Here is a 12,683-nt window from a genome sequence, read left to right on the forward strand (position 1 = left end):
TACTGGCAATTTAGAAAATATAATGTTAATAGGAAACCAATTTATGATACAGTACTATAGTAACTTACAATATTGTGTGATAGTACCAAAAGTTACCATCACACAATAACAGAATTACATTTTTGAGTGGGAAAAGGTAAGTGTTATCACATGCAGAATAGTCTCACAAGTTGAGAAAATTACATCACTTTACTGTAACACAACCTTTAAAACCTGGAAAAAGCAACACTAATGAAACCAAAAATCAAAGACTATAAATAAATAAAAAAAAAGATAAAATATTAATATATTGCCTAGTCCTAATACAAAGAGACAGAAACATGAAAAAACTGACCAATTGGCCAAGGTAAATACAGAAATATTTACATTATTGTTGTGAAAACTAAATTTAGACTTTTATGTGGTGGTGGTGGTGGCCTTAGTACTTCTAATTGATTGATTAAAGCTGAAAAGAAAAGCCAATTAAATAAGCATTTCATATCAAGTGCACTGTAAATTCCATTAAACCTTACGGCTGAGGCGCTCTCTGCAACCTTGCGCCAAACTTTTAATTACAGCCCTTCTTCACACTAAATGGTTAATTACACACAATGAGAGCGAGCGGGAGAAAGAGCAACGGTTTAAAAATAGAGAGCAAGTGAACATAGATGAAGGGGAAAAAATTCAAGGCAGAGGGAAATGCTTGAAGAAATCAGATGCAGATTAGAAAAATCCATGAACACAGCATAATGGGCAAGAGGGTAGGTGTCTGTTATTGTAAAGAATGACTGTGATTTGTTCCCTGAGCCTAGTGCCAGGCAGCGCAGGTTCCCACATCCCTTCTGTCTTTTGTCTGCAGAGCCACTTTATTATGCAGCCCTTTTTATAGAGGGGGGAGGGATGGACTCAACGCACCGGCCTGTATGCCCTAAACAATGGTGCATTTCTTAATCCAGTAAGAGCTCAGATTTAGGGAAGGTAAGGGAAATGCAGCATGTCTTAAAGTGGGTTTACATCTGTGTGTACAAGTATTTTATGCATGCTGTTTTCAAGCAGCTGTACTGTATGCATATGTTTTTTTCTTTTAGCTTATGAAAACAAGGCAAGGAAAACCCTGGTGTGCCCTGGTGAAAGAAGCGAAACCATTCAATTTTGTCCCATAAATAGGATCAAAACAATATGGAGGAGTAACACAAATAGATGGGTCTGTCAGAGTTCATGACCTTTTCACACCTCTTATTTCCTTCTGTAAATTCACTGTCCAAGCGGATTTTAGCTTCCTTACTCATTTCAACAGCAGTATTTCTGCTTCTTTCTCTACCATGGAAGTAGTAACTCATCACATTACATGACTCAACATTTTGACAGAATTTAGAAATTCTAAATAAATAAATAAATATTTATTTTAATGGAAGACAGTAAACACTTATCTCCGTTGTACTGAAATGTCATAAGATTTTGTTGTGTATTTCTGTGAACATTAGTCACAAACAAGGTAAATAAATAGGCATTTGAAGCTTATTGCAACCCTCGTAAATATTTAACCAACTACAGGACCAAACAGAAATAAGACCACAAGAGGACCTTTTAGTCATAGAAGGCAAAAGTATGTGTGTGTTCATGCACCAGGGAGCATCACATGGGTGTGTCTCCACGAGATCCCATCTGTCAGTACTAGTAGGGAAAAACACAAACACCCTCACTCGCACACAAAATAAAGGCAACGTTTCTCACCCCTCACCCTTCCTTTATTGGGCATTTGCTACTGAGACTGACAGTTGCCTAACATACCCCCTTTTGACTCTTGTGACCCCCTCTGTGCCTCCTGTGACCTCTTCTCATGCCACGCCTCTTTCACCCTCTCACTTTAATTAGTGCCCCCACCTCCTCCCTATGCCAGGCTCTTTTCCCTCTTAGATGTGCCTCTCTGGCCCTGAGAAGATTAGTTGCCCCAAGAAACTCCCTTTCTTGCCATTTTAGCCCTAATAGTTGCTAACTCACGCTCTGGGTATAGAGCTTTAACAGGATCATACCATACTTCAAACTGAGGTCAGTGCCTGAGGGCAGCAACTGCCTGAGGAGACATATTTTCTGAATTTGAAAGATATATAGCACGATGCGAGGCATTTTTGAAGATGTTTACACACAAATGAGATATGTGGTCTCTCATGGCTAGAGCCCCAGGGTCATACCTGGATCAAAGTAGGAAATTGGAGAATTGCTCATTCGTGGTCCCACTGAGAATTTCTCATCAGTCTTTTGTGACATAACTTTTATTCCGAGGCATTTCAACCTTACACTATATACGATTAATAGTAACAATCTAATCAAGTCAAATTCAACCTGTAGAATTATTAAGTGGTGTTTAATCTTCTGTGGTCTAAGTGCTGTTTGACAATGGCCTGAGGGAAGTGCAAGAGAAGCCCCTTATGTAGGTACACAGGCATGCTTTGAACCTTACAGCCCAGGCTGTACTGCCATTCACATCAGTTGAGCTACATCCTATTAATCTGCCTGATATTTGACATGAAGCAGCTCACTGTTGGCAGAGGTGTAAGATGACAGGGGAGGGGCACGAGGCACCAAATGGACTCTCTTGTCAGCAGCTTGTGAGTGATCGTACAACACAAATATGCAGAGAGGAAAGCATTGTTTGAGTTTGTGTGCGGCGCCCCTCTTGTTTCCCTTCTCTCTGCCCCCTCCATCCCTCACTCTCCTCTAGCATTTGACATGCAGGCGGGGTGAGCACACAGGGGGTAGAGGAAAAACAATTATGCTCGGCAGTCATAAATCCACAGGACGTAATTCACGAGCTATTTACTATTAATTCATTGAGTGTTTATAAATGTGGTTAACAGAAGAGAAAAGCAGGTCTCGCGCTAAAGTAAATTAGCCTCTAATTAGATTGCAATTCATGAAAATTCCCTTTCAAAAGTGTTTGACGCAATTAATAGCATGTGAAATTGCAAATTAATCCAATGCAGAATTATACGATGCGCTCGTGTTTATGCGCATCTCTAGCCCACTCTGAAAAATATAATGCTGTTATCGCCGTGGTGACACCGAGCAAATATGTTTCTCCTCAGGTGTGGTCGCGGAGGCCAAGCATGTCCAGGGTAAAATGAAACAGGCGGAAGAAATGGTGCGGGTATTGAGGAAAGAGAGCGAGAGAGACATGAGGCGGTGACAGGCATTATGTTTGTTCTCTAACCTTTCGGCAGTCAGAAGTAAGCGAGCAGCAAAGATGGAGAATGCAGATTTTCTGATTAACAGGGTGTGGGAATGCGACACACATGCTGCGGTATTACTGTGGCTTTCTGTGCTTTTGTGTAGCCACACATGTACCTTCCTGCTTGGGCTATGTTTTCTCATAACTCCAATAATATTGGTATGAGTATGTGTATGCCAAAAGCCACCTTAGCTGGTATATTATTTCTATTTCTTGTCTTGCAGTTCCACAATGTAAACATTTGCTTCAGTCATAGTTTCATAGATAGTTTCAGAGTTGCTGTAGAGAAGAATGTGTCTTAATGTGATTGTGGGCATCTGGAAACATACTTTTGCAGCTACGCAGATGCTAGTCTTACATAGCCAGAACTTCCTGCAACGCTCTGGCTCATTTTATGTCTTTAAACCCATCACATTTGTCTTGGGCAGCGCTAAACTCAGGATATAGCAACAGTGCACCTCCAAATTACTTTCAGTAAGAGCTTGTTTAGCATGTGGGGAGACCAGCCCCTACATTAAAATTGCTAAAACATTGCAAAAGATAAGTAAACAGCTGCTAGTGTTTGCATTCATACTGTTGGCATAACTTGCCATTTTCAGCATATGTAGATTGCTAGCTTGAAGGTTGTCGCTTCCAATGGCTGCCCAAAGGCAGGCTTACACCTTCAGTCTGCAAATCAGACTATAGTAAAATATGTACACTTCTCACACACTCCTCTGTGGGTGCATGTGTGTGTGTGAATGTGTGTGTCTTGGCATGTGCACGTTTTTGTTAAGGTTGGCCAACTGAATGATTGTGATTGCAGTGGTGGCAGAGATTGTGATGATGTGCGTGTATACTGGGGGTGAATAATCAGCATCGCACTGAGGTAATGGGGAAAAGGGGGGAGGGTTTTGAGGGCTCTGCGTCACAGGTCCAGCCTGTGTGTGTGTGGGTCTGGGGGAGGTGGGTTGGGGCAGTGGGACACTGCCTCCTGGAACCATGCGCTCGGTGAAGCTCCATGCCTAATGGGGGGCAGAGAAGTTAATTCCACTGCGTGGAAGCTTTATCTCATTTTCATACATATGAGCGCGCCGGGCCGAGATCGATTACCGCAAACAAATTGAAATGCCTGAGACCAAGGAGGCCTGCAGAGAGGAAGGCAGAAAAAGATGCTGAGGATGGGGGAGGTGGTGTGCATGTGTCTATGAATTTCAGAGAGTGTATAAGGAAGGCAGAATTCACCGATATGGATGGAAAGGCACAAATCACTACAGCATACTGATTTTCTCTCCACCCACACACACACAAACACACACACAAACAAACACACACACACACACACACACACACACCTCTATTATTTACTGTCACGCATTAAACTCAACTCATTCCAGTTGAAACCACCCTCCTTTTAAGAGATAATGCATATGGGAGGTTATGAGCAAACTCACAAAGGTCCTGATGGCTCGCTGAACAATTAGTCTTCAAACGGGCCCTCTTTCCCCTTACTTTCTTCTTCTTTCTGTCTGCATGAATGCTCAGTACATACACACATCACTTTCTCATTCTATGTCGCTTTCCCTCTCCATCTCTCATTAAACATACCATAAAATAAATGTCCATGTCATTAGTTCTCTTCTGTATTAGTGCTGTCATTGACTCCTGACTGTCATTTTTGGCACTTGTCTAAAGTACTCACTGCTTCATTACTTCCTTGTCTGCCTTTCCTTCCTTCACTTTGTGCTTTTATCTGGCCACAGAACACCCTGTTGCACTTCCTCTCTTTTCCTTCCTTCTCCCTCCTTCTCATTCATAGCTGCGCCCCCATTCATGGGCCTCTCTTACAGGCAGAGGTTTCAAAATTTCCCCTCGAACTCTCAGCATTTCCTTTGCCTTTCCAGCTACCAACACTTGGTACAGCCCACATACGCATATTATACATTGTAGTTAGAATGTATTAGGCTGTGATACCCTTTTCCTTGTTTTGGCTCTAATCCGGCACATTGGATTTTAAATGAAACAATGAATATGTGAATGTGGGCTCGATATATACAGCCAGTACTTTAGAATGCAGAAGCACATATAGCAGACAACCAGTGAGGTTTTCTATACCCAAGTCATAAGCAAAGTCACCCACCGATTTCGCTACTACAACCCCAATCTGTTCATCTACTCTCAATATATAAAGTCTCAACAGCAGCTGAAGGTCTGCATTTTAAACACTCTTCAAATCCATTGTGCTGCAGTACAGAGATAACACAAGAGCAATCACAGTTGTAATACTTTGGCAGCACTGTAGTTACAGCTGAATGTTTAAACACAAGGTACCCCTTCAGCAAAAGACCGCTGAGCAAGGCATTTAAACTGTAATTGCTCATGTAAGAGTGTTCAGCACCCAACAAGTATGACACATGAAATATGTGAGTGTGAAGCAGGGCATTCCTGGAAAGGAGCAGTCATACTAAGCCTGTGTAAATAAATAGAAAAAGAAAATTGCACACTATTAAGTCTACTTCTCTCCTAACATTGTATGTTGCTCTCTAAATATTTGTGTTATTTAGATATTCTACAATTTTTTTTAATTGAATCATAATAAAACACTGATTTATTCTCCACTTGAGCATGAGAACAGTGGCGTTAAATGCTTATTCAAATCAGAAGCAGCTAGCTTTGTGCAGAAGCTTTGAAACCTGGTTAATAGGCAGAGCTCACAGTCAGGGCCGCAAAGCATGGGGAGGGTAATTAAATAGAAAGGTTATAGTTCAGGGCAGGCTATGGTGACCTTGTTGAAGCCTAACAGTCAAACCCAGATGGCCATGCTGCTGCTCAGTAGGGGGAAGGACAGGTGCTAACAGACAACGACACCTTGCTTGGAGCACTCAAATAACAAAGAGTGTTTCAAGAATTTTGCATTTATTATATCATCTCCAACTATAAATCCAAGAATCAGATCAGAGTTGTGATGGGTGAAAGACAATGAAGCAGGATACAATGCATGATAATTAGCCCTTACAAATGCAGGTCCAAAAGCAGAGACATATTACAGGACAACAGGAAGATTAAAGGACCAAAGATGGAGGCGATATGGCCTCATAATCTGCTTAGGCCCTGGCTCACTGGCTCAAACAGACACTCATTTTTTTGAATTAATGCCTTTAGATTTGAACTCTCTTAACCATGCCACTAAATACAAACTCCAAACCTGACTCTAAAGGTAAAATATATTCTTAAACAAAAAGAGTTAATTCAAATGATTAGACAGACGTTTATAAATCTCTTACCTCAACATTTCACATGTCTGTCACTGAGACAACTACGAGCAACAGATGCAGTGCCAGGTATTTTGTTGATATTTCAAAAGGAAACTGAAAGACATTTTTCAGCAATGCAAAGATAAAATCTAATTGGGCATCTTTAGAGAACACCAGGGGCACATGAGGACACCGTTCTTTCAGTACTACCCTCCCTTACTCAATCCCCCATCCCCCTGCCCACACCACACTCAGTGTGCTGTCTGGGTGCCCTCATGCTTCACTGCCTGGTGCTGCGGGTGCACTGGGCGTCACTCTGCATCACTCCGCATTACACTCCACGGTATTCGCTCTGCAGCCTGTGTGCGCATGTGTGTATGTCTGAGAAACAGAGAGTAAAACGGCACAATTGTGCATGCATGTGCAAACTGTGTGTGTCCATCTGGGTACAAGAACGCAAAATGCTGTGTGTGTATAATGCGTATATAATATGTGCGTGTGTGTATGCCTTTTCTGGGTCAGCGTGTGTTAATCAGAGCTGATTAATGTATCATCAGAGGTTGGAATGCAGTTTTGGAAAATGAGGCAGATGAGGGGATGCAGTTTACTTGATCATGACACTCACCTTTGGGTTTCTGATCAGCAGCCTGCAGGAAGGAGGAGAGAGAGGAAAGAACTTAGAAACGTAATACAGGGAGGCTGATGTTCAACAATCATTCAGAACAGTAAATGTGTGTTCTCTTCTCAAAACAATTTTTTGCATGTAATGAGAACTTGAGTTAGTTGTTAGTTTATCGAAAGTTTTCTGAATAGAAATCAGCCAAAGCTATTGATTTCACATAAGACCACTGATTAGAAAGGATTGAAGGTCCCTTGTGTCGCTCACACTCACAGTGCCAACTTAACTCCTGCTAGCTATGCACAGCTTCTTTATTGGCAAGTTGGGTGAACATGTGCCTCATTTTCACCTTTTTCTGAGCGACGTCCGTCTTGGTCTTTTCTTCTTGTTTTTTCTTTTTCTTTTCTTCCATCAAATGGTTCTCTTTCTTCTGTTGCTAGCTTCTCTCAGCTGTCCAACAACAAAGGGAAAGAGTAATGAGTGAAGCATTAGAGAAAAGAACTAGGATCCAGCTTAAATTCTTCTTAAAAGTATGTGGATCCCTGTGCATCACACACTACTGAGGCATATTCATCTTGTCCACCAAAAATAGTGCATCAAAGAATGTGCACAATAAGATTCGCAAACAGACGCTCGCACAATGCCCATATAAACTCTTGACCCCTTCCTTTTGATCCATATGTAAGTCTGAGCCAAAGTGCACTCAGTGTCTGGAAAACCTCTTCCATCCACAATCATCACTTCAAATATAAATCACATCAGGCAGTTCTGAGGAACACTTTCCCTTATGGTCAAAACTGAAAAGGAAAAGAGGAAGGGGTGGGGGTGGTGGGTGTGTGCAAAAAGGGAAAAATGAAAAAAGAGAAGAAGAGAAGAAAAGAAATAAAAGGAAAAAAAGGTACATTTATTAATGTGAGAGAGAAAAAGGGAAAGCAAGAGAGAATCAACATTAAGAATGAAGGCCAGTTTAAAGACAGCAGGAAACAGCATAAAAGTAAAAAGGAAAGGGATTAAAAGGGACCGAAAGGAAGTCAACGCAAAGGCCAACAGACTTACAGAGCAAGACATAAAGCTTTTTTATTAAAAATCTGTTTCCAGTGGGCGAGAGTCAAACTAGCTAGATAGCTAGCTTGAGGGCCAGGGAAACTAAGTGTTTCAGTTCAGCCTGTATTTCCTTTGGCTCAGCTTTAGTGACAGCTCCTGGAAACTATTAGAAGCATGAGTTGGGCCATGGGGGCAGAATGTGTGTGTATTTAGTCTTCACTAAGTGCAATGGAAACTAATCTATAATACAGCACCATGTCATGTCAAATCAATGATGGAACTCTCTAAAATGTGGAAAGACATTCAATCATCTCTATGTCAGTTTAAAATAAAGGCCCTTTGTTTTCTGCTGGTCGTCCTGATAAAAGTACATGTATACACACTAGGGATGTGCTCGACTTGACCAGACGACTAGTCAATAAAAACCTGGCACTCTCTAGACAGCACCAGAAATACACAATTGGTACAAAAATGTCTTCCTAGTCAAAATGATACAAATAAAAAATATTAGCATCAGTTGATGTAAGATGTTACACAACCAACCGCTACTATAATATATGCAATATCTTTAATTCTATAATATATGCATTACTCTTCCAGACAATGTTTAACCTTAGGGTTTACATTGTGCTTAGTTTTGACTGTTTTCTGATTGTTGCCTTACTGTTAGACGAGTGGAAAAGTAAGTTTAAACCTCAGTGAAATTAGTCATTAGAAAACACCCCTGCTGCACACAAACACACACATACATACACATGCATGTCTGCCTTGTACAATAGCAACTGTGCTTCATCTCTGTGATCTCGAAAGCCTCCAAGTTTCTTTGCCGTGTATGTTACTATGAACAATGGAATTAGTCTCAGTCCCCTTTTATCGAATGATGATATTACAATGTGGTCTGAAAATGTATCATCAGAAGTCTTTGGATTTCAAGAAAACATCAAGAGAATTCAAAGCATTACCCTTGAGTTTAGAGAAATGTAGTGTTTTAAAATTTTTTTTACCTTTTAAAGATCAATTCCTTAGTTGGATAACTGAAAAAAAGAAGCTAATTCAAGGGTTAATCAATAATGAAAATGAGTGGTTGACATCCTCATGTCAATTAATGTGTACTGTCCCTAACAAGTAAACCAAACACAACCACTAAAATGTGCCTACACAGGGCCTTGGATATGAATCAAAAATCTGGGAGTATGAATGAATCATAACGCTAATAACAGCAGATTAATGCAAGGCCCGCCCCCCGCTGTGCTGCCCACTGGCAGGGGGAGGGGGCTGTCAATCAAACAGACAGGAGAAGCCTCGCAGAGACTGTCTGATGGTGTGGTAATATCTCTATGACAGTATGAGAGAGACAGAAAGTAGACAAGGGTTAGAGAGACTTACTGATGGGCATAGAGAGAGAGAGAGAGATGGAGGAAGAGAGTCATTAAAAACTGCTGTCAACAGTTAGTTTAGAGCCAAATGCTCGGAAGAACTGCCAGACTGGTGGCCAAGGCAGCTGGGTAAAATGAAAGAATGGAGATATTTCTACATCATATTGTTCCACCCTATCATTGCTCTCTAATGCTCCCCCTCTCTCCCTCCGTCCCTCCCCCTTGCATTCACACAGTCCTATTTTTCATATTAAGGAGTCTGTGTGTGTGTCATTGTGCTATCTCAGCAGCTATGGGAAAGCAGCCCTCAGGTGATAAATAAGTGTGGGTGCTTGTGAGCATTCAGATAACTATATGCAGTATATGCAGTATATGTGGAGTAGTTTATTTGTCAGTCATTCTCTTCCGCTATTTGAGCTCGTCAAGCCTCTCCCGAGCCATCTAGCATGATTGTAACATACAGCTACCAACTGCAATGAACCTTTTCCTAAACCTACTCAACACTAAAAAATACCAAGAACAAGGAAACAGAGGACAGGAAGGGATGGTGCTGGGAAGACAGCAGCAGAATGCAAGCAGAGAAAAGGGGGAATATTGTTTGTTGCTAGGTTTTTTCTTTCACTCACGACAGAGCTGCTCTACTAGGGCTGACCATGTAATTCGATGCTTTGATACTTTTTCAATACCACATGTGTAAAACCATGCAATATTCACATTTGATAGCATTGAGCGTATTTTAGTTATACAAAAACAGATCTACAATAACAAGACACGGCTGGGGAAATCCAAAATTTGGAGTACAAATCCAATTTAAGGGAAAACTTGCAGTTAAACATTTTTTTTAGTACTGTAATGTTGGAGGGAACCTGATAGAACAGTTGTTACGTGAAATGTGAGCGAGTTGACAGTTGTCTTTTGAGCTGACGTAGATACTGCCAAAGTTAGCTTCCCTCCTGACCTCTGTTGCTCCCACATATACACTTACCTGCCTCTCCTTGTCTCTCTCCCTCTCTCACCGAGTACTGCTGACACCAGCACCTCCTCAGCACTGACCCTGTGGTGTCTCTGTGCTGCCTCCCAGCATCAGGTTTACCCTCGCTGGCAGTATGACACTGCAATTAGGCAAACTATGTCCTGTTTTGAGGTTACCGACCTACATGGCCGCAGTGTGTCATTCAGTCCCCTCCAATATTAAAGGGGCTTAGATCACCTTTGCCGGCATTATGCAGCCAGTAACTGAGCCAGTGATTATTTAACCCTTGCCCTATTGGCTAATGGCTAGCCATAAAAAGAAAAAATATGTTTAAAAAAATGATGCTTCCTTTTATTCACATGTTGTATCATCCAAAGTTATAAATATGCACAAAGCAGGCAGACGATGATACTCAATGTGAAAGGTAACTACTATGTCACTTTGTCTATTTCTATACATGTTTTATATGCACATATAACAATGAAATGGCTTTATATTATTGGAGTGGACTTCCAGGGCTACACTACCTTATTCGCCCAGTTCTAGCTAAACTAGGCTATAGCACCTTTTGTATTGGATGAATAGATACTGAAGACATTACATTCATGTTCTCATCCAACTCTCAGTAATACAACATACATGCAAATCTATACTGGATCTGATGCTAGAATAGGCACAAAGAGAAGCAAGGGTCTTGAGAGCAAAACTAAAAAACAACCCCTCACATTAGAAAGGAATTCTACAGGAAATACAGCATATGAGTGATAGGGGTAGTGAAAAAAATCGATTATTGATTAATCGCGATTATAATAATGACGATTATGATTCGACTATCAAATTTCCAAAAATCGATTAAAAATATATACATATATACATATATACATATATATATATATATATATATATATATATATATATATATATATGTATTATTATTTTTTTTTTGAAATTGTAATACAAACTGGAGTCCTCCTCTTACTGGCTTCCGCTACATGGTCCACAGTCTGGAGCCAAGATATGTTATTCCATCCCGGAGCTTTTTCACACTTAAATCGATTCCAAATCTTTACAAGGAGACAAAGCTTTCTGTGCAAGTGTCCCTCAACTCTGCTCACAGGGTAGCAATAACCTGCGATGCCTGGACATCCAGAACTACAGTCTCATATGTGACCGTTACAGCTCATTATTTCATCAGTTAATGGAAGCTAATGTCCTACGTACTTCAGACGAAAGCTATGGATGATAGCCACACAAGCGCAAATATGTGTGAGTTTCTCAAAGCAATGGCAGACGAGTGGGTAATAGAGAAATATGCCCTGGTTCTCGTCACCAACAATGCTTCTAACATGAGTCCGGCTGCTGAGCTTGGCAGCTTTCTTTTAACAGTGAAACACTACATTTAAAACAAATAAAAAAAATAATAATTTTGATATTACAGTTACACTATACAATATTGAAGGTGCTGTGAGGTGTTACTCAAAAGATAAGTAAAATAATTCAGCAGCTGACTGATGTTAAATGGAAGATCAATAATCGTTAATAATTGAAAATCTAATCGATAATCGTTAATAATCGAAAATCGATTTGTAATCGAATCAAGACTTCAATAATCGGAATCGAATTGAATCAGGAAATTGGGCCGATTAACCACCCCTAATGAGTGACTGAATTTTTCTGCCGTCTTCCATCTTAAAGCTTAACCTATCCGGTGATCCTACATTGACTTAGTGGCTTCACCTATGAATACAAGGTTGAGTAGCAAAACATCCCAAGTCTCAGCAAACTGGGGGCACTGAGAAACTGCAAAGTGAGGCAGTATCCTCTCTTCCTGTGCTGCATATCCTGAGACTATAGGGCTAAGCTATAGAGAAGGAGTCATGACAACAGAAATATACCGTACAGGAATGAAAAGGGCTAGAAACTCACAATACACATAAATCCAGACACACAGACACACACAGGGAAGCTTGATGTGCACAGGCAGGAGGCAGTCTGTCTGATGCCTGTCTTTTTCCGCCAGGGATGCGGAGGAGAGGGAGGTGGGAGGAGGAGAAGGAAAGATGAGGATGGGGGGGATGAGAGGAAAGGAAAAAACAAGCAGAGGATGAAAGCAGACGCGGAGAAACACCAATTAAGAACGACAGCCGCCGGAGAACCAGACAGGGCACGGAGAGAAAGAAGAGAGACTACACTGGAAGAGGGGAAAGACAGAAAGAATCCTCACTGGAGA

General features: G+C 41.0%; 1 protein-coding gene across 6 annotated transcripts in view; it reads right to left on the bottom strand.

The window, feature by feature from the left end:
• tnrc6c2 (trinucleotide repeat containing adaptor 6C2) overlaps positions 1 to 12,683 on the bottom strand; it is a 138,767-nt gene that overhangs the window by 37,849 nt on the left and 88,235 nt on the right. For all 6 annotated transcript variants that reach the window (XM_030435777.1, XM_030435808.1, XM_030435800.1 and 3 more), the window contains exons 2-3: positions 7,410 to 7,510; positions 7,067 to 7,088 (exon numbers count right to left, since the gene is read on the bottom strand). In XM_030435777.1, coding sequence (XP_030291637.1) covers positions 7,067 to 7,088; positions 7,410 to 7,472 — 85 coding nt within the window. In that variant the 5' untranslated portion in view covers positions 7,473 to 7,510. The remainder of the gene's footprint in view (positions 1 to 7,066; positions 7,089 to 7,409; positions 7,511 to 12,683) is intronic.

The sequence above is a fragment of the Sparus aurata genome, chromosome 1, assembly GCF_900880675.1.
Source record: "Sparus aurata chromosome 1, fSpaAur1.1, whole genome shotgun sequence".
Lineage (NCBI taxonomy): Eukaryota > Metazoa > Chordata > Actinopteri > Spariformes > Sparidae > Sparus > Sparus aurata.